The sequence below is a fragment of the Columba livia genome, chromosome 29 (genome assembly GCF_036013475.1).
Source record: "Columba livia isolate bColLiv1 breed racing homer chromosome 29, bColLiv1.pat.W.v2, whole genome shotgun sequence".
Taxonomy (NCBI): Eukaryota; Metazoa; Chordata; class Aves; order Columbiformes; family Columbidae; genus Columba; species Columba livia.
In genome coordinates this window covers 1,677,104-1,699,556 of record NC_088630.1, presented here as the reverse complement: position 1 = coordinate 1,699,556, position 22,453 = coordinate 1,677,104, and the positions used below count along the sequence as shown (strand labels likewise).

General features: G+C 60.1%; 1 protein-coding gene across 5 annotated transcripts; it reads left to right on the top strand.

Moving 5' to 3' along the window:
* The first annotated feature begins 3,912 nt into the window (after window positions 1-3,912).
* On the top strand, window positions 3,913-21,462 carry RAPGEF3 (Rap guanine nucleotide exchange factor 3). Of its 5 annotated transcripts, none has more exons than XM_065043590.1 (27): window positions 3,914-4,300; window positions 9,113-9,166; window positions 9,819-9,925; window positions 10,060-10,181; window positions 10,298-10,472; window positions 10,725-10,809; window positions 11,315-11,375; window positions 11,582-11,658; window positions 11,748-11,894; window positions 12,798-12,907; window positions 13,112-13,200; window positions 14,121-14,199; window positions 14,938-15,088; window positions 15,173-15,255; window positions 15,487-15,526; window positions 16,161-16,242; window positions 16,315-16,461; window positions 16,571-16,668; window positions 17,007-17,132; window positions 17,220-17,401; window positions 17,487-17,577; window positions 18,333-18,383; window positions 18,775-18,862; window positions 18,990-19,054; window positions 19,282-19,336; window positions 19,424-19,495; window positions 20,176-21,462. In XM_065043590.1, the coding sequence occupies exons 1-27, from the start codon at window positions 4,043-4,045 to the stop codon at window positions 20,292-20,294; spliced, it is 2,814 nt and encodes a 937-aa protein (XP_064899662.1). In that variant the 5' UTR covers window positions 3,914-4,042; the 3' UTR covers window positions 20,295-21,462. The 5 variants fall into 5 exon arrangements, 4 of the variants coding, with proteins under 4 accessions (XP_064899663.1, XP_064899664.1, XP_064899662.1 ...); XM_065043593.1 differs by having other exon boundaries at window positions 3,982-4,048; XR_010468475.1 differs by lacking the exon at window positions 20,176-21,462 and having other exon boundaries at window positions 3,913-4,300; window positions 18,707-18,862; window positions 19,424-19,489.
* The last annotated feature ends 991 nt before the right edge of the window (window positions 21,463-22,453 follow it).

The window sequence follows — 22,453 nt, the reverse complement described above, 5'->3', positions numbered from 1 at the left end:
AGCACGGGAGGGGTGCACACGTGCACGGGGAGGCGCACACGCAGGTGGATGCACACACAGGTGGATGCACATAAGCAGTTGCACATGCAGGAGGATGCACATGCGGGAGGATGCACACGCAGGAGGATGCACACGCACATGCGTACGTGCAGGCAGACGCACGTGCAGGCAGATGCACACCCACGCAGGCAGTTGCACATGCAGGCAGATGCACACACAGGCAGATGCACATACATGCAGCTGCACATGCAGGCAGCGGAGGTGCACGCACACACACATACGTACACACATGCAGCTCCAAGGGACACACTGGGACCCGAAGCCAGCAGCCCCAGCTGGCTGGGACGAGGTGCTGGCCCAGCATCCACTGTGTGGCAGACCCCACGTCACCATCCTCACATCACCATCCCCACACCAACCATCCCCACATCACCGCCCCCACATCACCATCCCCACATCAACCATCCCCACACCACCATCCCCACCATCACCTCCCTCTGCACTCCGTGCCGCGGTGTGAGGCTCGTCCAAGAGGGGAAAAGCTTCTGGCACTGGTGGTTTCCTGGGAAAGGAGACTATGTTTAATGTTGTAAATACAGAAAACACCCCATGAGAAGGGCCAGGAGGAGCCTGCACCCCCTGGCATGGTCAGTGTGCACCCTGCCACACCAGCCTTCAAGACGGGGCTGCGGGAGATGTGTATTTTGCAGGTGAATAATCCAACGGGAACTTTTGTGCCCATTTCCACAGTGTCCTGTGTCCCCATGTCCCCTCCGCCCAACCCACCCACATCTGCTTTGTCACAGGGAACCGGGCACTTTAAATGCCACTGATAGAACCACACGATGGTTGGGGCTGGAGGGGACCTTGGAGACCACCTAGCCCAACCCAGAGGGCTGATGGTACCAGCAGAAATTGTCATCGCCATGCACTCTTTACCCTTTCCAAACTTTTCCTCTGACCTACAAACAGGACTTGCTGCTGCCTAAACCATCTCCTCCTCCACATTATCCCCTTTGCCAGATCCCTTTTGGCTTTTATTATTGTCTTTGTTTGATTTCAGAAAGTTTATGGCTATTTCATAGAGCTTTCAGCATCTTGGCACGGGACAACTTCACAAGTGAAGTCTTATTGAACAGTTTAGACAAACCCCGTGGACAGGACAAGAGCTTGTGTTTCGTCACCAATTCAGACCAGTGGCCACACTGGACTACCAGTAAAAACCCTGCGAGTCCTCCAGCGGTGTCACCGAGGCACCCCAAGGTTAGTTTAAGGGACAACAGGGTCCAAAACAACTTGTATTAAACAGGGAAACAGGGGTTTAGTGACTTAAATACAGGTTTGGATGTCAGTTGAGGAAAATTATTAAGGGGCAGCAACTAATAATCCACAGTGTGCATGCACATGGCTTCACCCAAAACAATGCCGGAGCCGGCCCTGAGTCCGGGAGGAGTCCACGCTGCATGAACACGGTGTGGGGTTATTGTAAAGGGATACACGTACTCGTAGTGAGTACGGAAAGTGTACACTCGTGATTCTGCGAGGGTAAATTTATAATACACTCGCAATCCTGCGAGGAGAAATACACGTGCAAATGTGCATGGAATATCACACGTGCTTATGTGGAAGCACAGGATGAAAATACACTCGCGGTTCTGCGAGGAAATAATTCCTACACGTGCTCATATTGAGCACGGAAAGTACGCGTGCAAATGTGCACGGAAAGTTACACGTGCTTATGTGGAAGCACGAGAGGAAAATACACCCGTGATTATGCGAGGATTAATTTTACACGCGCTCGTATTGAACACGGAAAGTACACGTGCAAATGTGCACGGAAGGTATAAATACATTTGCAATCCTACGAGCAGCAGTTTCACGCAGCCCCGTGGCTGCAGGGCGCAGTCTCCATCCCGGGGGGTCTCATTGGCCGCATCTCGGTTGTGCTCCGAGAGACCCGTGACAATTGGCGGAGCCTCCACGAGAGTCCCGGTTTTTATAGCCTGATCAGAGCTGACTGTGGGCATTCCAGAAGCTTCTCCGCACCCCCACCCTGGCTGTGGGTGCCCCTGAAGCTTCCAAACACCCCCACACCAGCCGCGGGTGCCCAGCGGCTCCCTGGCGCCTCGGTGCTCGCTTCTCCTAACGGCCCTGGCCAGGGGGCTCTGGGGCCAAACAAAAGCTGTAGCAGAGACCAAGGGAGATGTGCCTACTCCTTCCATGATGAGGGAGGGAGGGGGGAAAAGGGGGTTTGCATCCTGCCACAAGCGGGATTGGGGAGGGATTTTTACACCTTGGAGATCCCGGACCAAATAACCGCAGACAAGAGCCAACTCCGGGCACGGCGTAAGTGGTGATGGATCCCGGTGCGAGACTCTTGGGTGCGGGGGTGGTTTGTTGTGATCCGGCTGCAGCAGCACCCGGAGCCTCAAGGTCTCCAGGAGAAATACAAAATAGGCCTTTTCTGCCTCGGGGCGCTGGCGGGAGGAGCAGCCGGGGGGAGGAAGGGTTGGTGGCTCCATCCTGCTCGGCTGCTCAAGGATTCGCCCAAGGCCACGCTGGGAGATCTGATCTCCCCACGCGGGGTGGCCCCAAGGGGTGACGGTCCCAGGGAGCCTGACGTGACCCCCAAAGCCCCTGGGGCACCTAAATGAGGGATGAAGCAGTATCGCCTCAAGGATGCCACTCCAAACCGCTTGTATCCAGCTGACGTTTCTCATCGCTTTGCTGGTTGGAGTGGGGGTTTATTTAAATACAAACATGTTCAAATATATATATATATAAATGAAAAATAGGGTTTATTTCAAAATTAAAACATCTTTTTTTGGCAGAAAACGGTTTCTTTTTAGCCAAAAGTCCCACTCCCAGGACCGCTAGGCCACGCTCCAGCTCTGCTCCGCTGTCCCCCCACGCAGAGGCTGGGACCAGCTCCCCAGTACAAACCACCTCTTGCTTCCAGCTCCTCTGGGCCCCGTTCTCCCCCCATCAGGCTGGGCCCTGCAGGACCAGCCAGAGCAGGTGGGTCCCTGTGGTTCCCCGATCCCTGGGGTCTTGGTGGGGTGCACAGGGGAAGGGCAGGAGCTCCTCAAGTCACCCCAATCCCCAGGGTCTCATTGGGGTATGAAGGGGAAGGGCAGGGGCTCCTGGGGACACCCCAATCCCTGTGGTCTCATTGAGGTGTGCAGGGGAAGAGCAGGGGAACCTGGGTACACCCCAATCCCTGAGGTCCTAATGGGGTGCACAGGGGAAGGGCAGGGGTACCTGGGGACACCCCAATGCCCAGGAATTGGGGTCCCAGGGGGACACACAGGGAGTCAGGAGAAGGATAGGGTCTCTTGTAGTCACCCCAATCCCCAGGGCCTCGTTGAGGTGCTCAAGGGAAGGGCAGGGGCTCCTGGGGTCACCCCATTTCCTGGGGTCTTGGTGGGTGCACAGGGGAAGGGCAGGAGCTCCTCAAGTCACCCCAATTCCCAGGGTCTCATTGGGGTGCACAGGGGAAGGGCAGGGGCTCCTCAAGTCACCCCAATTCCCAGGGTCACATTGGGGTGCTTGGGGGAAGGGCAAGGGCTCCTGGGGACACCCCAGTGCCCCGGAACTGGGGCCCCAGGGGGACACATAGGGAGTCAGGAGAAGGGCAGGAGCTCCTCAAGTCACCCCAGTCCCTGGGGTCTCATTGGGGTGCTCGGGGGAAGGACAGGGGCTCCTGGGGACACTCCGACACCAGGGACCGGGGTCCCAGGGGGACACGCAGGGCTCAGGCTGCACGGGGCGCCCCGCGGGCGGGGATCGGGGCTGGTCCCCCCAAGATGCTCAGGCCGGGGGGGTGCCCAAAAGCCCATGGGGCGGAGGGCGGGAGCTGCGGGCGGGGTTCCCCGTTCCCGGCCCCATCCCACCCCGGGGAGGAGCCCAACCCGGCGCGGCGGCGGCGGCGCCGAGCGCGTCCCGGCCCCGTCCTGGCCCGAGCGGAGCCGCCACCGGAGCAGCACCGGAGCCGCCCCGGAGCTGCGGCCGCGATGGCTTCGCCCCCCCGCGCCGCCGCCGCATGAAGGTTCGCGGGGCCGGGGCGGCGGGAGCGGCCGGGGAGGCGGCGCGGGGGGGCCCGGGAGCGCGGAGCCGGCAGCGAAACGGGCTGGAGCCGGGGGGCGGTGCTGCGCCCCCCACAACGCCGCTGCCCGCCGGGGCTGCCGGTAACCGGCTCCCGGTGCTCCTGAAGAAGATGCACTTGTTCCGGAGCTGCAGCTACGAGATCCGGCTGGAGGGCGAGGGGGGCAGCCGACCCCCCATCCAGGGCATCCGCTGGGTGAGTGCGGGCTGGGAGGGAGGGGACCCCCCCCGGGAACCACCGAGAGGCCCCGGGGACGGACCCCGAGCCGCAGAGCCCCCACGCTGCCGGCTTTCCCCTCGCAGAATCTCTCCTTGCTTCAGGCGTCTGCGCTTTGTTGGGGACGGGGTTCGCTGGAGCAAGAGTCAAGTGGGGCCCCTTAAGGCTTAACGCCACCTCTAGTCCCGCTTTACTAAGCACGGCCTGGCAGGGCAGGTCTGGCCCTTGGCTGCCTTCCCAGGGACCTGGCAGCAGGCTGGGATTAGGGACTGGGAGCGCTGGAGCTGAGGAGAGCGAGGCGAGGTGAGCAGGGAGCCAGGTGTGCATGGAGCAATGTAAGGTGTGCATGGAGCAAAGCAAGGTGAGCAAGGTGAGGTGTGCAGGGAGCAAAGCAAGGTGCACAGAGAGTAAAACCAGGTGTGCAGGGAGCCAGGTGTGCATGGAGCAAAGTGTGTAGGGAGTCAAGCCAGGTGAGCAGGAAGCAAGGTGTGCAGGGAGCAAAACAAGGTGTACACAGAGTAAAGCCAGGTGTGCAGGGAGCCAGGTGTGCATGGAGCAAAGCGTGCACAGAGCAAAGCGAAGTGTGCAGGAGCAAGGCGAGGCGAGCAGGGAGCGCATTTCTGCTCTCCCCTGCTCTCGCCCCTTCTCCGGGCGGAGCTGGCACCCAGGCATGAAATGGGCCCGGTGCTATTGTGCTCGGGCAGCCGTCAGCCGGGCAGCACACCCCAACTGCGAGTGTGCGAACAGGAAACACCTTCCCCTGCAGCCCCGCGGCACACGGGGTTCCAAACGTTCCCTCCCCACCGGATCGGGCTGTTTCTGCAGGAGAAACTTGTCACTTGGCAGCGGGACGACGCTCAACATCACGTCCTTCCTCTCTGGGTCTGTGCCGTCCCCTGGCCGGGAGCTGCTGGTCTCTTGGGGGTCTCTGCGGTGTAAAAGGCACCTACCTGGTCCCTGTTCTCAGCCTCTTGCTGTCCCCTCTGTGCTGAGAGGTGACCCTGGAGCCTCCTCCCCTGCCCCAGCTGAGCTGGGTGACCTTCTCCTTCTCACAACAGACAAATGCTTTTAAGGAACAAAAGTGAAATTAAGGGAGCAACCCCCTTTCAGCATTTTTAAGAAAGCTCTTTTCTCTTTTTCCCCCCTTCTTCCTGATTTATTTTCTCCCGAGAACTTTTAGGAACTTAATTTTGGAGAGAGCAGGAAAGCCGCGGTCTGCAGCATTACCACGCTGAACTGATTAGGGTAAACCTGACCAAGTCACTACAGCGTGACAGGAGTGTCCCCTCCCTGAGTGGCTCCCCTGTGCTTGAGGACAACCACTGGCCATTGGAGGGGCTCTGATCTTTGCAGAGAGGGGGTGTTTTCCCCAATTTTTGCAGGTAGGAGGGTGCTGCCACCAGGCGCAGGAGAGGTGGATGGCAGGGAACCGGCTGGCTGTGCCTTGGAGCAACAATATTGTCACTTGTCCCCATCGCTGCAAGGCTACGGCTCATGGAAGCTCCTCCTGGCGTCTTGGCTCCCGTTCACTGGCATCAGCAGAACGTCACAGCCCGATGTCCCCAAGGAGCTCCATCCTTCACCCTTCCCAGGGCACAGGTGCTGCTGTGCCAGCTCTCACCATGTCCCTGCAGAGGACAAAGGGGACAGAGCGTGTCCCGGGGCGGGGGGACGGCAAACCCCTGGCCAGCTGCCGTGCCTTTGGAGGCTGCGGATGGGCGAGGACTTTCTCCGGAGCCGTAAAGCCTGAAAATAACTCCCGTTGTTTTTCCTTGGGATCCCAAACAAAAGCGGCGCGCGAGCGCGGAACGGTCGCGGGCGGCCTTGGCCGGCTGCCCGGCGCTGCCGGATTCCTGGAGACAGGCAGGATCTCAGCGCCGCGCGTCCCGGCAGCAGGAAGATGGAAAAGGCAACTCCTTAGGAAGCTGCTTGGAGACGGCGGGCGCGATGCTGCGACAATGAGACGGGGTGAGGGTGGGGAGGGCATCCTGTGTATGGAGAGCTGGGGAGCAAGGATGCTTCGGGGTTCTTGGGGCCATCCGTGAGATTTTGCACGTGGTTCAGAGCTGGTCTGGCAAAGAGAAAAGCCCAGGAGGGAGGAATCGCTCCGAGCGCTAGTCCTGGGTCAGGGTTTTTGTAAGTCTGCATCGGTGTCCTTGTGAGCGCGGCTTGGGGCAGGACTGTGACACATCCTGGCTCCTTCCCTCAAGGACAGACCTCACTTACGGGCTGTTTGGGGACCAGAGCAGCTTTCACTTGCACCCAAGGGGGTGACACCGACCCCCATGTCCCACGGGAGGCAGCTCCACGCTCCGGCCACAGCCCGGCTCCGATTTGCAAACGTTTGCTCAGCAATCGCCGTGGTGTTTCCTGTTCCACGGGGCGGTCACGAGGCTCAGGAAAGTTTGCAGAGTGAGTAAGTCACCGTGTCCCCGGCCCAGTGGCGGCGTGGCTGGCTTGGGAGTGTCCCCGGGGACCAGCTGCCTTCGCGGAGCCACTTGTTTCCATCTGCTCCCCGAATCACTCCTGAGCTGGTTGTAAACTGCCGGGGGCAGGTTGGGGGCTTGAGGCAGCATCCGGAGCAGGATGGGGGAGCCCCGGGGGTTTGGAAAGGGCTGGAGGGAATGAGGGGGCAGCTTGGGGCAGGCAGGGTTTGGGATGGGCTGGCAGGGTTTAGGACAACCAGGTAGGGTTTAGGACAAGCAGGCAGGGTTTGGGACGGGCAGGCAGGGTTTGGGATGGGCAGGCAGGGTTTGGGATGAACAGACAGTTTAGGACAGGCAGGCAGGGTTTGGGATGCACTGGTAGGGTTTAGGATGGGCTGTCAGGGTTTAGGACAAGCAGGTAGGGTTCGGGATGAACAGACAGTTTAGGGACAGTTTAGGTTTGGGACGGGCAGGCAGGGTTTGGGATGCACTGGTAGGGTTTAGGATGGACAGGCAGGGTTTGGGATGAACAGACACAGTTTAGGACAGGCAGGCAGCATTTGGGATGGACAGGCAGGGTTGGGCATGCACTGGTAGGGTTTAGAATGGGCAGGCAGGGTTTGGGCTGAACAGACACAGTTTAGGACAGGCACTTGAGCACCCATCAGGTCTCCATCACCCTCCTGCCTGCACCAAGGCGCCAGGGCTGTTTGTTTCCCCTCACCTCCTGGTAGGTGCTTTTGCCCTTGAATTAATTTGCAAGGCTTCTGCGGCTAATTACTCCTGCCCTTGGCTTCCTTAATTGAGGATTTCATCCAGCCGTCCCGATTGCTGAGGTTGCTCAACCCCCCCGAGCAACCCCGAGCAGGCAGATCCGAGTCACATCTGGCCCAGAGGACGCCGTGTTTCACATCCCCACCACCTCCACCCGCAGCCCAGGGTGCTGCAGGGTCCTTGCAGCCAGAAATAAATGGGGGGAACCCCAAAACCTTCCCTTGGAAGTGCAGACACCCCGCGGAAGGGGGTGCGGCTTGGGGTTAACGCTCAAAGTGCTTTAACAGCCTCGGCGGGGGGGAGAACAGGTCTGATGGGTGCTGGGTGCTCTCGGCTCCCCCCAGCCTGTGCTTTATGCAGATGAAAGGTCATTTATTCACGGCTGTGGCCACTCAGGAGCCTCCATCCCTCTGCCTTTACCTGCTCTTCCCCCGCTGAGGTGACGGTCACCCCGGAGGGACTCGCTGAGCCAAAAAACGGGATGTGTTTTTAGGATCGATAAACACCAAAGACACTAAAGAGGAGCCGGGTTAGAAAACAGCACTGGATCAACTCGCCACGTGCAGGTTTAAGTTAAATGGAGTAAAAAAGACCCCACGGGCTCCTGGGGTTTTCCATCCCCAAGGGTCTATTTGTCTCTTTTAGGGAGCACAGAATTGCCGGTGAACCGGCTGTGCCGTGATCTACGAGGTTTCCTTTCACTCCCTTCCCACTGACACCCATCCCGTTTTAGGCACATCTCTTGTTGAATTTAACCCGCTCGTGTGCTCGGTGACTTTGCTGGTCCATCCTTTCCAGGATCTCCCCTAAAATCCTTTGGAAAAACAGCTTCATATCCACCAGCTCTTTGGGACCAAGCGCGAGGTTGCGCATCACCCATAGCAATTCGGTTCTTTCGCTGCCGCACTCCTCTGGGTACCAGGGACCCCATGTCCCGGTGGTTTGTTATAGCTGATTTCTCAGGAATTATTGCATAGATTTATATTTTATTATATATATTTATATATAGATTATAGCATTATATTTATATAGATGTATAGTTGTTTCCATTCCTGCTGTGATTTGAGAACTGTCTCCCAATACGATGCTTGCAGGGAAGGGTCCTTGCGCTCTTCCCCAAATTAATAGGAGTTTGGGATCTTTTCCATGTCCTCTGTGTTTGAACCCAGGTTCAAAGCTATAGGAAACCCCCCCAGGCTGGACACCTGTCCCTCCCCGGGGGCTCCGTTCTCAAGTCCTTCACCTCCAGTAGCAAATTCCCCGTCTCAAACGCGACAACTTTGATCCCTGTTTGATCCCTTTTAACTCCTTTTATCTCCCAACGCTTTCGTTTGAATGCGCTTCCCTTTCTGAAGCTCAACGTAACCACGGGGGGTGTCTGGGGGTTCGGGCCCCCGTACACAGGGACACTCGTCTCCTCGCCCGGATGAGGCTGAAATGCACCATAGAATCATTGAACAGTTTGCATTGAAGAGACATTTAAGTCATCCAGTCCAACCCACTGCAATGAGCAGCTGGTGGGGTGTGCGGGGCGAGGGGGACACAGCAGAGCCCCCACGGCCACCAACCCCCCTGTATTTCCATTTTTCAGACCCCGCTTTTGGAGACTGAATCCACCCTGGACTATGGACACAGCCTCACCCAGGTGGGGGGGGCTGGGAAAACATACAAGGAGATGGGTTTGGGGAAGGGGGAGATGGAAAACCATGTCCTGAAGGCTGGGAGGGGTGGGGGGCCAGAGCACTGCCTGCCCTGGGGCTCAGCTCCTGGGTGCTCGTGCCCTTGGGATGGATTGTTCCTGGGGATGGGTGGTGGGGATCATGGACTGTGTGAGACGTTGGGGTCCGTGCCCTCCCCATTTGAAGGGGCTGGGGCACAAGTGTGATGGAGCGGCTGAGGGACCTGGGGGGTTCAGCCGGAGAACAGGAGCTGAGGGGAGACCTTCTGATCTCTGAACTGCCTGAAAGGAGCTTGGAGCATGGAGGGGGTTGGTCTGTGCTCCCAAGTGATAAAACAAGAGGAAACGGCCTCAAGTTGCACCAGGGGAGGTTGAGGTTGGAAATTTGGGATAATTTCTTCCCCAAAGGGCTGTTGGGCATTGAACAGGCTGCCCAGGGCAGTGCTGGAGTCACCATCCCTGGAGGGTTGGACAGACGGACATGAGGTTCCCAGGACATGGGGTAGTGCCAGGGGTGGGTTGTGGTTGGACTTGATGATCTTGAGGGGCTTTTCCAACCAAAATGACTCTGTGGTTTCCCCCGCTTCTCAATCCGCTCCCTAATCCTCTTCCCCCCCAGGCATCCCCGGAGAAGATCTGGCGTGCGGGAAAGCTCCTGTTCACCCACCTCACCAGCTCCCGCCCCAGCCTCATCCGGGACCACAAGCATCACCTGCGGCACCACAGGTGGGACGCACGGCCACACCGGGGGACCCCACAGGCTCCAAGGGTGACCAGGCTGGTCCTGCCCATCCCCGACAGGGCTGCTGGGTGCTGAAGCCTGGTTTTGGGGACAGTCTTGTCATCCCGTCCCCTTGCAGGCAGTGCTGCTCGGGGAAGGAGCTGGTGGACTGGCTGCTGAGCGCCGGGTTGGCCGTGCAGACACGCAGCCAGGCTGTCGGCATCTGCCAGGTGCTGGTGGACGGTGGCATCCTGACCCACGGTGAGGACAGGCGGTGGCAGGTGATGGGGTGATGGGCACACTGGCGGCTCCCATGGGTGCACCAGCCACCCATGGGTTTCCTGGCCGAGCTGATGGGCGCTCTCCCCTCCCCGCAGTGAAGCAGGAGTGGCATTTCCAGGACAAGGACACCCAGTTTTATCGCTTTGCCGAGCTGGAGCTGAGCCCCGAGCCCGGCGCTGGGCTGCGGGATGCGGAGGAGCTGCTGGAGGCACTGGCCTTCCTAGCCCAGCTGGGCCCTGACGCGCTGCTCACCATGGCCCTGCGCAAACCGTGGGTGGCTGGGCTGTCCCCAGGGCATGTGGAGGGGATGAGGCGGGATGGGGGGGCTCATTTGGACCCCACTCTGGGGGAATCTGGAGCACCAAAGGGATGGGGTGACCTGAGCATCTCTTCCATGGCTGGCAGATGGGGAGGGAGAATGCAGCTGCCTGGGCAGGGTTTGTGCCTGGGGAGGGGTGTCTGTGCCCCGGGATGGGGGGACAGGGGACACAGGTGGCTGCTCACCCCCCGCTGCCCTCCCAGGCCTGCCCAGCGCACAGAGGACGAGCTGGAGCTCATCTTTGAGGAGCTGCTGCACATCAAAGCCGTGGCTCATCTCTCCAACTCGGTGAGTGCGGCCGTGGCTGTCCCCGCTGTGGCCTGTGTGTCCCCCCCAAACTGCTCCTGGTCCCCGAATCCTCCTGCATCCCATCACTTCCATTTAGCAGGGCCTGTTGCGATAGGACAAGGGGTGATGGTTTTAAACTCAAGGAGGGAGATTCAGGCTGGATAAAAGGCAATTGTTGTCACTGAGGGTGGTGAGAGCCTGGCCCAGGTTGGCCAGAGAGGTGGTGGATGAACCATCCCTGGAGACATCCCAGGCCGGGCTGGACAGGGCTCTGAGCAACCTGAGCTGCTGAAGATGTCCCTGCTCATGGCAGGGGTGGCAATGGGGGAGCTGGGAAGGTCCCTTCAACACAAACCCTTCTGTGATTCTATAATTCTATGAGTTCCCACCTGGGCATCCTCTCCTGTCCCTCTCTGAGCATCCCCAGGTCCACTTCCCACCTTGTCCCCTGTGTCCCCTCCTCACTCAGCTCTGGGCTGGGGTGAACCACGTTCCTCTTGCGCAGGTGAAGCGGGAACTGGCGTCCGTGCTGATGTTCGAGTCGCACCCGAGAGCGGGCACCGTGCGTGAGTATCGCGTGTCCCAGGAGAAGGGGTCCCCAGCCTGGGGACAACACCTGGAGCTGTAGTCATCCATGTGGATGCTCCTGCTGTCTCCTGGTGGCCCAGGGATGGAGGGGACAGGAGTATTCACCTCAGCTGAGGGCTCGGGATGGGGGGGGTGCTTGGGGGCTCCCCCTCTTTGACTGCTGGATGTCACCGTTCCCCGTCAGTGTTCAGCCAAGGAGACAAAGGCACCTCATGGTACATCATCTGGAAGGGCTCGGTGAACGTGGTCACCCACGGCAAGGTGGGTACGTCCACTCCAGACACTCACTGCCCCCCAGTGGGGACAAGGGCTCCCACCCCATCCCTCACCCATCATGTCACCCCCGCCAGGGCTTGGTGGCCACCCTGCATGAAGGGGACGACTTTGGGCAGCTGGCGCTGGTGAACGACGCGCCACGGGCAGCCACCATCATCCTGCGGGAGGACAACTGCCACTTCCTCCGCGTGGACAAGCAGGACTTCAACCGCATCCTCAAGGTGACGGGGGCTATAGGGGACTGGGTGCCAGTCGGGGCATGCTGTGCACCCCCAGGATGCTGGAAGGGGAGGATGCTTCTCTGTGTGACAGCATGGGGGTTTGGGGTGCCACCAGCTGGATGAGCATTGCCTGATGGATCCAAGCTGGGCTGAGGTGACAAACAATAATGTCCATCCGGGCTGGGATGGAGGGATGGAGAGCAACCCTGCAAGAAAGGACTTGGGGGTGGTGGTGGATAAAAGATGGGACATGAACCGCAACACGCGCTGGCACCAGATCAGTGGTACCCTGGGCTGCATCCCCAGCCCCATGGGCAGCAGGTGGAGGGAGGGGATTGTCCCCTCTGCTCCGCTCTGTGAGACCCCCAGGGCACCGCGTCCAGCTCTGGGGTCCTGAGCACAGGACAGACCTGGACCTGCTGGAGAGGGGCCAGAGGAGCCGCAGAAATGATGCGAGGCTGGAGCAGCTCTGCTGGGAGGAACGGCTGAGAGAGTTGGGGTGTTCAGCTGGGGAAGAGAAGCTCTGGGGAGACCTTAGTGCGGCCTTTCAGTGCTTGAAAGGGGCCTGAAGAAAGATGGGGACAGACTTTTGAGCAGGGCCTGTTGAGATAGGACAAGATGTGACGGTTTTAAACTCCAGGAGGGAGATTCAGGCTGGGTAAAAGGCAATTGTTGTCCTGAGGGTGGTGAGAGCCTGGCCCAGGTTGGCCAGAGAGGTGGTGGATGAAGCATCCCTGGAGACATCCCAGGCCAGGCTGGACGGGGCTCTGAGCACCCTGAGCTGCTGAAGATGTCTCTGATCATGGCAGGGGTGGATAAGGTGATAGTTGAAGGTCCCTTCAACCCAAACTCTCTTGTGATTCTGTGATTCCATGACTATAAGGGCTGTTTTTTTCTCTCTAGGACGTGGAGGCCAACACTGTGCGCCTGAAGGAGCACGGGAAGGTGGTACTGGTCCTGCAGAAGAACCTGCAAGGAGGCAGCAACCAGCCAACCCCGGCACGGAGCAGCAGGTGACAGCAGCCTGTCCTCGTCCCCCTGCTCCTTCTGCCGCTCTCGGGCTTCCCGCAGCGAGTTTGCTGGGAGGACTGTGTCCCCAGAGGGGAACGGGGACATCAGGCCATGCTGACGGGCTGTGTCGAGTGGCCCGGTGGCCCAGCGTGCCACAGTTGTGGTGCTGCATCCTCCCCTGATGTCCCCCATGCTCTGCCCGCCAGGTACTTTGTGATGGCTGGGACGCCGGAGAAGATCCTGGAGCATCTGCTGGAGTTCATGAGGCTGGACGCCACCCTCTACGACCCCGTGGGTAGGTGGGGGTGTCCCCCTTGCTCCAGGAACCACATCCCAGAGCAACTCTGGGGACAGGGCGCTGGCACGGGGACCAGCAACCAGCAGGACCGCCTTATTACCAATTGTTCATCCCCAAACGCTGGTCCTCTCACCCTAAAATCCCCCATTGGGGCAAGGAGAGGGAAGAAGCCCCAGTGCCCGGAGCAGGCCCAGGGTAGTGACCATCCCTGTGCTGGGCACCGGGGAGACCAAATGTTGAATTCTGGGGGTAGTTTTTGTCCCCTCAGAACAAGAAAGACCTTGAGGTGATGGAATGAGTTGAGAGAAGGGAACGGAGCTGGGGAAGGAGTTGGAGAAGGAGGTCGAGGTTGGAAATTTCTTCCCCAAAGGGCTGTGGGGCATTGAACAGGCTGCCCAGGGCAGTGCTGGAGTCACCATCCCTGGAGGGCTGGACAGACGGACATGAGGTTCTCAGGACATGGGGCAGTGCCAGGGGTGGGTTATGGTTGGACTCGATGATCCTGAGGGGCTTTTCCAACCACAATGATTCTGCGATTCTATCTCCTCCCTCCTCTCCCACGTCTCTCCACCTCCCTCTGCTGCTGGAGATACGAGACCAGGAGATGTCCCCAGCGGGCAACAAATCAGCGCTGCCAAGCCGGCGTCACCGGGGCTGCCTTGTCTGCTGAGCACTGAGCTTTTAGCACAACCCCTTAATTCTCCTCCATCCCCCAGAGCCCATAGCCCTTCCCAGGACATTTAGGAGCCAAAAGTGACCCACAGGGAGCACGGTCACCATGGGGGGACATGCAGACCGACCCCACGCAGGGCATGGGTGACACTTTCCTGGGCAGCCATGATGCCTGGCTGTGACCACTGTGTCCCAAATACACCGGAGACCATGACGGGTGACCACTGGTGGCTTCTCTCTTGCAGACACGCTGTTGGGGGATTTTCTGCTGACCTATACCGTGTTCATGCCGACCACGCAGCTCTGCAGAGCTCTGCTCCACCAGTATCCTTCAGCGGCTGGAACTGGGAGGGAATGGGTTCCATCCTGCCCCGTGCACCCTCCACCAGGGACCAGCACCTTGGTCCCTGTCACCCCAGTGGGAGCCCTGAATTTTCCGCTCTGTGAGACTCCCCGGGCACCGTGTCCAGCTCTGGGGTCCTGAGCACAGGACAGACCTGGACCTGCTGGAGAGGGGCCAGAGGAGCCGCAGAAATGATGCGAGGCTGGAGCAGCTCTGCTGGGAGGAACGGCTGAGAGAGTTGGGGTGTTCAGCTGGGGAAGAGAAGCTCCGGGGAGACCTTAGTGCGGCCTTTCAGTGCTTAAAAGGGGCCTGAAGAAAGATGGGGACAGACTTTTGAGCAGGGCCTGTTGAGATAGGACAAGGGGGGATGATTTTAAACTCAAGGAGGGAGATTCAGGCTGGACAAAAGGCAATTGTTGTCCCTGAGGGTGGTGAGAGCCTGGCCCAGGTTGGCCAGAGAGGTGGTAGATGAACCATCCCTGGAGACATCCCAGGCCAGGCTGGACGGGGCTCTGAGCAACCTGAGCTGCTGAAGATGTCCCTGCTCATGGCAGGGGTGGCACTGGGGGAGCTGGGGAGGTCGCTTCAACCCAAACCCTCCTGTGATTCCATGAATCCCCCAGGCTCTTGGGCACAGGGCACATCCCCATCTCCAATCCCATCCTGCAGGTCCTTGCCTGCTCCCCACCACCCACACTGGTGTCCTTGACTGGTCCCAGTTTCCGTGCGGAGCCACTGGAGGGGTCAGAGCAGGACAAGGCCACCTACTCCCTGCACAAGCGCCGGAAGATCCTGCGGCTGGTGAGCCAGTGGGTGCTGCTCTACGGGCGGCTGTTGCAGGGCGACCGCAGCACCACGGCCCTGCTGCAGGTACGGGAAGGGGGACAGGGATGTCCCCAGGGGGGTCTGGCTGTCACAACCCCATCCTGACTGCTGGGCACCTTCCTCCCGCAGAACCTGGCGGACCTGGCGAGCCGGGACCCCCGCCTGGGTGGGATGGTGCAGGAGCAAGGACAGGAGCGGCGGCGGCCCTGGGCGTGAGTCCCCCGAGGAGGGAGAGTCTGGTTCTGTCCCCCAGTGCCACCACTGGTGCCCATGTCCTGCACCCCCCATGTCCTGCACCCCAGCCACAGGGAGGGTGTCACACACCACACGGACACCCCAGGGCCCGGGGTCACAGGGATGCTCAGGCTGCACAGCCCAGTTTTATCTCCAGCATGAGGTGATGATCACGGGGCTCTAACAGCACCTGTATCTTCTCTCTGCAGAACGGAGAATGGAGATGGCAGCCTTTCTCCCCAGCCCAAGGTAGGGGTGGCCCTGGGGGGTGGGTATAGAGCTCTGGGTCACCTCTTGCCCTCTGGGGACCCCTGGCCAGAGGGGTGGCCACTGTGGTGGCATCTGGAATATTGTGTCCACACCTGGAATGTTGTGTCCGTTTGTGGCCCCTCAGTTCCAACAGGACAGGGAACTGTTGGAGAGAGTCCAGCGCAGCCACCAAGATGCTGAAGGGAGTGGAGCATCTCCCGTGTGAGGAAAGGCTGAGGGAGCTGGGGCTCTGGAGCTGGACAAGAGGAGACTGAGGGGGGACTCATTCCTGGGGATCAATATGGAAAGGGGGAGTGTCAGGAGGATGGAGCCATTGTTGACAACCAGTGATAGGACAAAGGGCAAGGGGTTCAAACTGGAACACAGGAGGTTGTACTTAAATATGAACAGAAAGTTCTTCCTGGTGAGGGTGGTAGAGCCTGGCCCAGGCTGCCCAGGGGGTTGTGGAGTCTCCTTCTCTGCAGACATTCCAACCCGCCTGGTTCCTGTGTAACCTCATCTGGGTGTTCCTGCTCCATGGGGGGATTGCACTGGATGAGCTTCCCAGGGCCTTCCAACCCCTGACATTCTGGGATTCTGTGATCTTCCCCACTTTCTCCCACCGTGGCCACAGGCTCGGAGCTCAGCGAGCTGGCTGGCGAGCCAGGAGGAGGCGACTCTGAACAGCAGCTGTGCCTTAAGAGCCCAGGACAAAGGTACGCCGTGCAGGGTGGGGGCCGCTCCCTCCCCAGCTGCAGGACACAAAATCCCGTTTCCGTCCCCCATAGTGCCCTACGAGATCTACAGAGCCGACCACTCGTGCCTGGTCACCGTGCTGCCTGTCAACGCCTCGGTGCGGGACGTCCTGCGGTCACTCGCCCCGCGGCTCGGCCGGCATGGGGAGCACGTCCTGGTGAAGGTGAATTCAGCTGGAGGTGAGGACGGCATCGCGGGGATGTCACCGTGCCGTGGTGGCCATGTCCCCTGCCCTGCCAGGATCCGGTCCCTTCTCTGTCCCTGCTGCCACCGTCCTGTCTCCCGCAGATAAAGTGGGGCTGCAGCCGGATGCCGTGGGTGTGTTCACGGCGCTGGGGCTCAATGAGCGGCTCTTTGCCGTCAGCGTGGAGGAGCTGGGCAGCCTGGTAAGCCTGGGGGTCTTAGAAACATAAATCATTGAATAGTTTGGGTCGAAGGGACCTTCAGATGTCATCCAGTGCCACCCCTGCCATGAGCAGGGACATCTTCAGCAGCTCCAGTTGCTCAGAGCCCCGTCCAGCCTGGCCTGGGATGTCTCCAGGGATGGGATGTGGTTGGGGAATGGGCAGCACCAGGCTGGGCCCCCCCAGAGTGGGATTTGGGGCTGGGGTTGGGGGAGTCCATCCCTCCCTGCTCCTCTCCCCTGGGGAAGGGGCTGGTGTCGCTGTCCCCGCTGTGGTTGCTGATGGCAGGAGGGGTTGGACGTCCCCTCTGCTGTCCCCAGACCCCCCACCCTGAGCAGCTGGGCCCCCACGTCGGCTCCTCAGAGACCCTGGACCTCATCAGCTCCAAGGACCTGGCCAGTCACCTCACCGACTACGACTGGAACCTCTTCAAGAGCATCCACCAGGTAGGGCCAATGTGGGGGCGGGAGACGCCTCTGGGGTGGTGGCTCAACCACCTCAACCACCCTCATCCACCGCCTGGGGCTCTGCAGGTGGAAATGATCCACTACATCGTGGGGCCACAGAAGTTTCACGAGGTGACCACGGCCAACCTGGAGCGGGTGATGCGGCGGTTCAATGAGCTGCAGTACTGGGTGGCCACTGAGCTGTGCCTGTGCCCCGAGGTGGGCCGGCGAGCCCAGCTCCTCCGCAAGTTCATCAAACTGGCTGCACAGTGAGTCTCCTGACCATCTGCCACCTGGTCCCACGAGGATGGAACCGGTGGTGACCTCCCTGCCTAACTCCATCCTCACCTGCAGCCTCAAGGAGCAGAAGAACCTGAATTCCTTCTTTGCGGTGATGTTTGGTGTGAGCAACACGGCCGTCAGCCGCCTGGCCAGGACCTGGGAGGTAACAAAGCAACTGCGGGCTGCTGCCAGCTCCCCTGAGCTCTGCAGGGATCAGAGAATCAGAGAATTATTGTAGTTAGAAGAAATCCTCAAGATCATTGAGTTAAGCCACCCCTGGCACTGCCCCATGTCCTGAGAACCTCATGTCCGTCTGTCCAACCCTCCATTGATGGTGATTCCAGCACTGCCCTGGGCAGCTTGTTCAATGCCCCACAGCCCTTTGGGGAAGAAATTGTTCCCCAGATCCAACCTCAACCTCCCCTGGCGCAACTTGAGGCCGTTTCCTCTGCTCCTGGCGCTTGTTCCTGGGGAGCAGAGCCCGACCCCCCCTGGCTCCAAGCTCCTTTCAGGCAGTTCAGAGATCAGAAGGTCTCCCCTCAGCTTCTGTTCTCCAGCTGAACCCCCCAGGTCCCTCAGCCGCTCCCATCACACTTGTGCTCCAGCCCCTCACCAGCTCCATTGCCAGGTCTCCTGGGCAGGGGTGACTTGGGTGCTGGGGTGCCATCAGACTCTGCAGCCCAAAGCTCTGGTCCTGCCGAGGGCAGGGGGCTTGGACCGGCCCTGGGGGCTGGTTAGACCCAGCCTGGGGCCACAATCCCCCGTAATGGAGCAGCTCTGAGCCCATGGGGTACCCGGAGCAGCAGAGCCCAGGGGTGCAAAGGGGTGAACGCAGAACAGGAGGTGCCAGCGGAGCTGGGGGGGGGCTGGGGGTGGCAGAGCAGGGGTGCCAGCACCCATGACCCTCTCTCTGCGCAGAGGCTGCCCCACAAGATTCGAAAGCTGCACTCGGCGCTGGAGCGGATGCTGGTGAGCGCAGCCCCTTCGTGTCCCATGCACCCCTCCTGCTCCATGTCTCCCTTCCTGTCCCGTGTCCCACTTCGTGTCCCATGTCTCCCTTCCCTCCTCATATCCCCCTCCTGCCCCGTATCCCACTTCTCGCCCCATGTCCCCTTCCTGCCCCATGTCATCCTTCTCACACTGTACCTGCCTTCCCTCCCCATGTCCCCTTGCTGCCCCATGTCTCCTTCCCACCTCATATCCCCCTTCTCGGAGGGTTTGGGGGAGCAGAGGGCAGACTGGGGGGAGTTTTGTGACACAGGGTCACCCCATTTTGCTGGGGCTTCCAAAAGCTACAAGGTCCCAGGGGTGCCACTGTGTCCCTTGCCTGCCCTGCGCTGAGGTCCCTCTCCATCCCCAGGACCCGTCGTGGAACCACAGGGTCTATCGCTTGGCCGTCGCCAAGCTGAGCCCCCCCATCATCCCCTTCATGCCCCTCCTGCTCAAAGGTGGGTGCCTTGGCTTGGAGGGTGAGGCTGGGAATGGGTTGGGTGGGGGGCCAGGGACCCCTTTGGGGACACCCAGCCCACCCCAGGGACCAGAAGACCCAATCTGATCCCCAAACCCCCCTCGCAGACATGACGTTCATCCACGAGGGCAACCGCACAATGGCCGAGAATCTCATCAATTTTGAGAAGATGGTGAGTGGGGCAGGTTGGCTCCCCGGGGACCCCCCTTGGTGCACCTTCTGTGTCCCTGTCCCCTGGGATGCAGACCCAGAGCATCCCCATGGCGTTAGGGCAGAATCCCCCCACCCCAGCCAGGACCCCCGGGGCAGCCGCAGCCACCGGTGAAGCTGGAGGGGACAGTGTTTTAGCAGCAAAGTGGGGCCAGGTGACAGCAAGTGACCTTTGTGCGTTGCCCACAGCACATGATGGCAAAGACCCTGCGTGTCCTGCAGCGCTGCCGGGGCCAGGCGCACGGTGAGTGTCCCTTGGTGGGGCATGGACCCTGGGGACTGGCTCTCCTGTGGGGACGGGGCTGAGCTCCTGCTCTCTGTCCACATCCAGCTCCGCTGTCCCCGCTGCGAAGTCGCTCCCCGCACCGGCCTGAGGACCCCAAGTCCGTCAGGATCTCCACGTGTAGGTCTGGGGGTCACCCATCTGCCCTCCCACCCCTGTGTTGGGGGGCCCCCACCCCTTGGGACCTGCCCAGGAGAGCATGCACCCACCATCCTTGGTGGGAGGGTCCCACAGGGACATCCTGAGGGTGTCAACCTGGTTGTGGTGGGTGAAAGTTGGTCCAGATGCTGCTGATGGAGAGGGTTGGCCAGCGGTGGTGGAGAGAGTTGGCCAGTGGAGAGGCTTGGGCAACGGTGATGAACAGGGTTGACCAACGGAGAGGGTTGGCCAGCGGTGATGGAGAGGGTTGGGCAATGGTGATGGAGAAGGTTGGCCAATGGAGAGGGTTGGGCAGTGGTGATAGAGGAGGTTCGCCAATGGAGAGGGTTGGGCAATGGTGATGGAGAAGGTTCGCCAATGGAGAGGGTTGGGCAGTGGTGATGAACAGGGTTGACCAATGGAGAGGGCTGGCCAGCGGTGATGAAGAGGGCTGGCCAGCGGTGATGGAGAGGTTTGGGCAATGGTGATGGAGAAGGTTGGCCAATGGAGAGGGTTGGGCAGTGGTGATAGAGAGGGTTTGCCAGTGGTGGTGGAAAAAGTTGGCCAGAGGTGATGGGGAGGGTTGGCCAATGATGATGGAGGGGGTTGACCAGCCGGAGGTTGAGCAGTGAGCGCAGCCCTGATCCCGGCTCTCCCGGCAGGCTCGGAGCAATCGCTGAGCGTGCGGAGCCCCGTCTCCACCTGGGCGTACCTGCAGCACCTGAAAGCCATCGACAGCCAGAAGGAGCTGCTGCGGCTCTCCCGTGACCTGGAGTCCTGACAGGCCCGAGGGGACCAGAGCAGGGACGCGTCACCCTGTGTCAGTGGCAGGGGCAGCCCCGCAGCTCTGCTCCCGGTGGCACCGGGCACGGGGCTGCACTGGAGCCGCCCGGGAGCCGCCTCTGCTCAGCTGTGCTGTGGGTGCCAGGACCAGCACCGCGAGGCAGCCGGGAGCCCGCGGGGCTGCAGGCGGGCACAGGGAGCAATAGAGATATTTTTGTACACAAGGCTGCGCTCCCCTGTCTCCGTGCAGCAGCTGGGATTCCCTCCCTGCACCGGCCGGGGGGCGATGGAGCCCTGGCTGCCCCCACAGTGCTGCCCACCCTGGGAGAGGCCCCGTATTGAGCCAGAGCATCCCTGTACACGGGGGACACCATGGCTGTCCCCATCGGGGCGCAGACACCCAGGCTGAGCTCAGGGTCTGGCTCGTGCTGCTCTGCTGACCCACAGATCTGGGGGGCAGCCCTACAGGGGACCTGTCCTTCCCTCTGTCCTGTGTGTCCCCTGGGGGTGCTGGCTGCATCCCCTGTCCCCCACGACCCCAGGAGCCATGAGAAAAGTGACTTTATCCCCATCAGGACTGCTGGGGTTTAAACCAACGTGTGCTGCCAGAGCTTGGGATGATCACAACCTTCTCTGTGCCTCAGTTTCCCCACATGGATGGGGCAGGAATAGCTGCATACGGCTGTGGCGCAGAGGCAGGACAGCAGCTCTTATGGAAGGACACTGGTGGCCTCATGATGGAGATGATGACCTGCTTGGGCTCTCCCCAACCGGCGACCAGTTGCTGCTGAGCCCTGAGCAGAGGTTTGGGGGAGATGTCTTCAGAGAGGACAGAGCTGATGGACCTCAGGGGTGAGGACCCCCAGAGCATCTCTGGATGCACATGGAGCAGTTTTAGCAACAACCTCCCAACCGGAATGAAGCTGCGGGGTTGGGGGCCGATCGCCACCCCAAAAGCTCCCGCATTTGTTGGGTACCAGCATGGGGGGCTCACAGCTCCCCAGCCGGGACACCACAGAGCCACAGCAAAGCCAAAGCCACCCCAGCCTTGCCCCAGGTTGGGCGACAAGGGACCCAAGCGCTGCTGCATGAATTGCGCTTTTCAGTCTCGCAATGCAAATGAACGGGTCGCTTCAAATAAAAGAGTCCCCGTTGCACCTAAATAACATTGCGAGCAATGCAGGTTCCTGGCATGAAGCATGTCCACCCCAGTTCCCCCCCAGTATAAAACTGGGCTTTGTGGTTCTCTGCAAGGCAGTGGGTGGCCGTGCTCAATGGTTTTGACGCCCAGCATCTCCCAGGTTTTAACTCCAAGCTACATGTCCAACAAGCCGATGCAAAGCAGCAAGTTGATGGCAATTCCCTGGCTTCTGGACCCAAATCTGGCGCCTTTTCTAAGGTATTTGCCCTCAAGATCCAAAGGAGTCTTGAACTGAAGGGGCTCGTGTGTGGGGAAGGAAGGGTTAAACTGGAGCTGGATGTTCTCCAGATGTTTCTAGGCCTGAGGATTGCCTTCAGGTTGGCTGGCTGGTCCATGCATGTGTCTTGGGGCTTTCCCTTCCTTGGGATGCTGGTTCGGCTGGAGGAATCTCCTCTCGAGTGGGAAAGTTGACCCTTGTCTGGTTCTCCTGGTGCAGGCGGTGAAGAGCATCCTGTCGGGGGCTCAGCGTGGTCCATGCAGCCCCACAACCCACCACCCCGTGTCCTCCACAAGCTGTTTCCCTTGGGAGCAGGAGCGTAAAGGTCCAGCCCCACCAGCGATTCCCACGGAGCTGCAGAAGCTCCGCGAGGTCCTGAGGGTGAGGGAAGAGCTGGAGAAATATTCTAGGAAAGAGCAAGGAGTCCAGGGAAGGAGGATGGCGGGTGAGGATGGGGATGAAGCTCAGTGTTGGGCAGCTTGTAGCAAAGAATAGACCATGCGAAAATAAGAGGCTGGATGCCTCCTCGAACAAAGGTAATAGAATCACAAAATGATGATAGAGGAAAATTAAAGGGTTGTGCTAAAAGCTCGGTGCTCAGCAGACAAGGCAGCCCCTGGTGACGCCGGCTTGGCAGCGCTGATTTGTTGCCCGCTGGGGACATCTCTTGGTCTTGTATCTCCAACAGCACAGGGAGGTGGAGAGACGTGGCAGAGGAGGGAGGAGATAGAATCGCAGA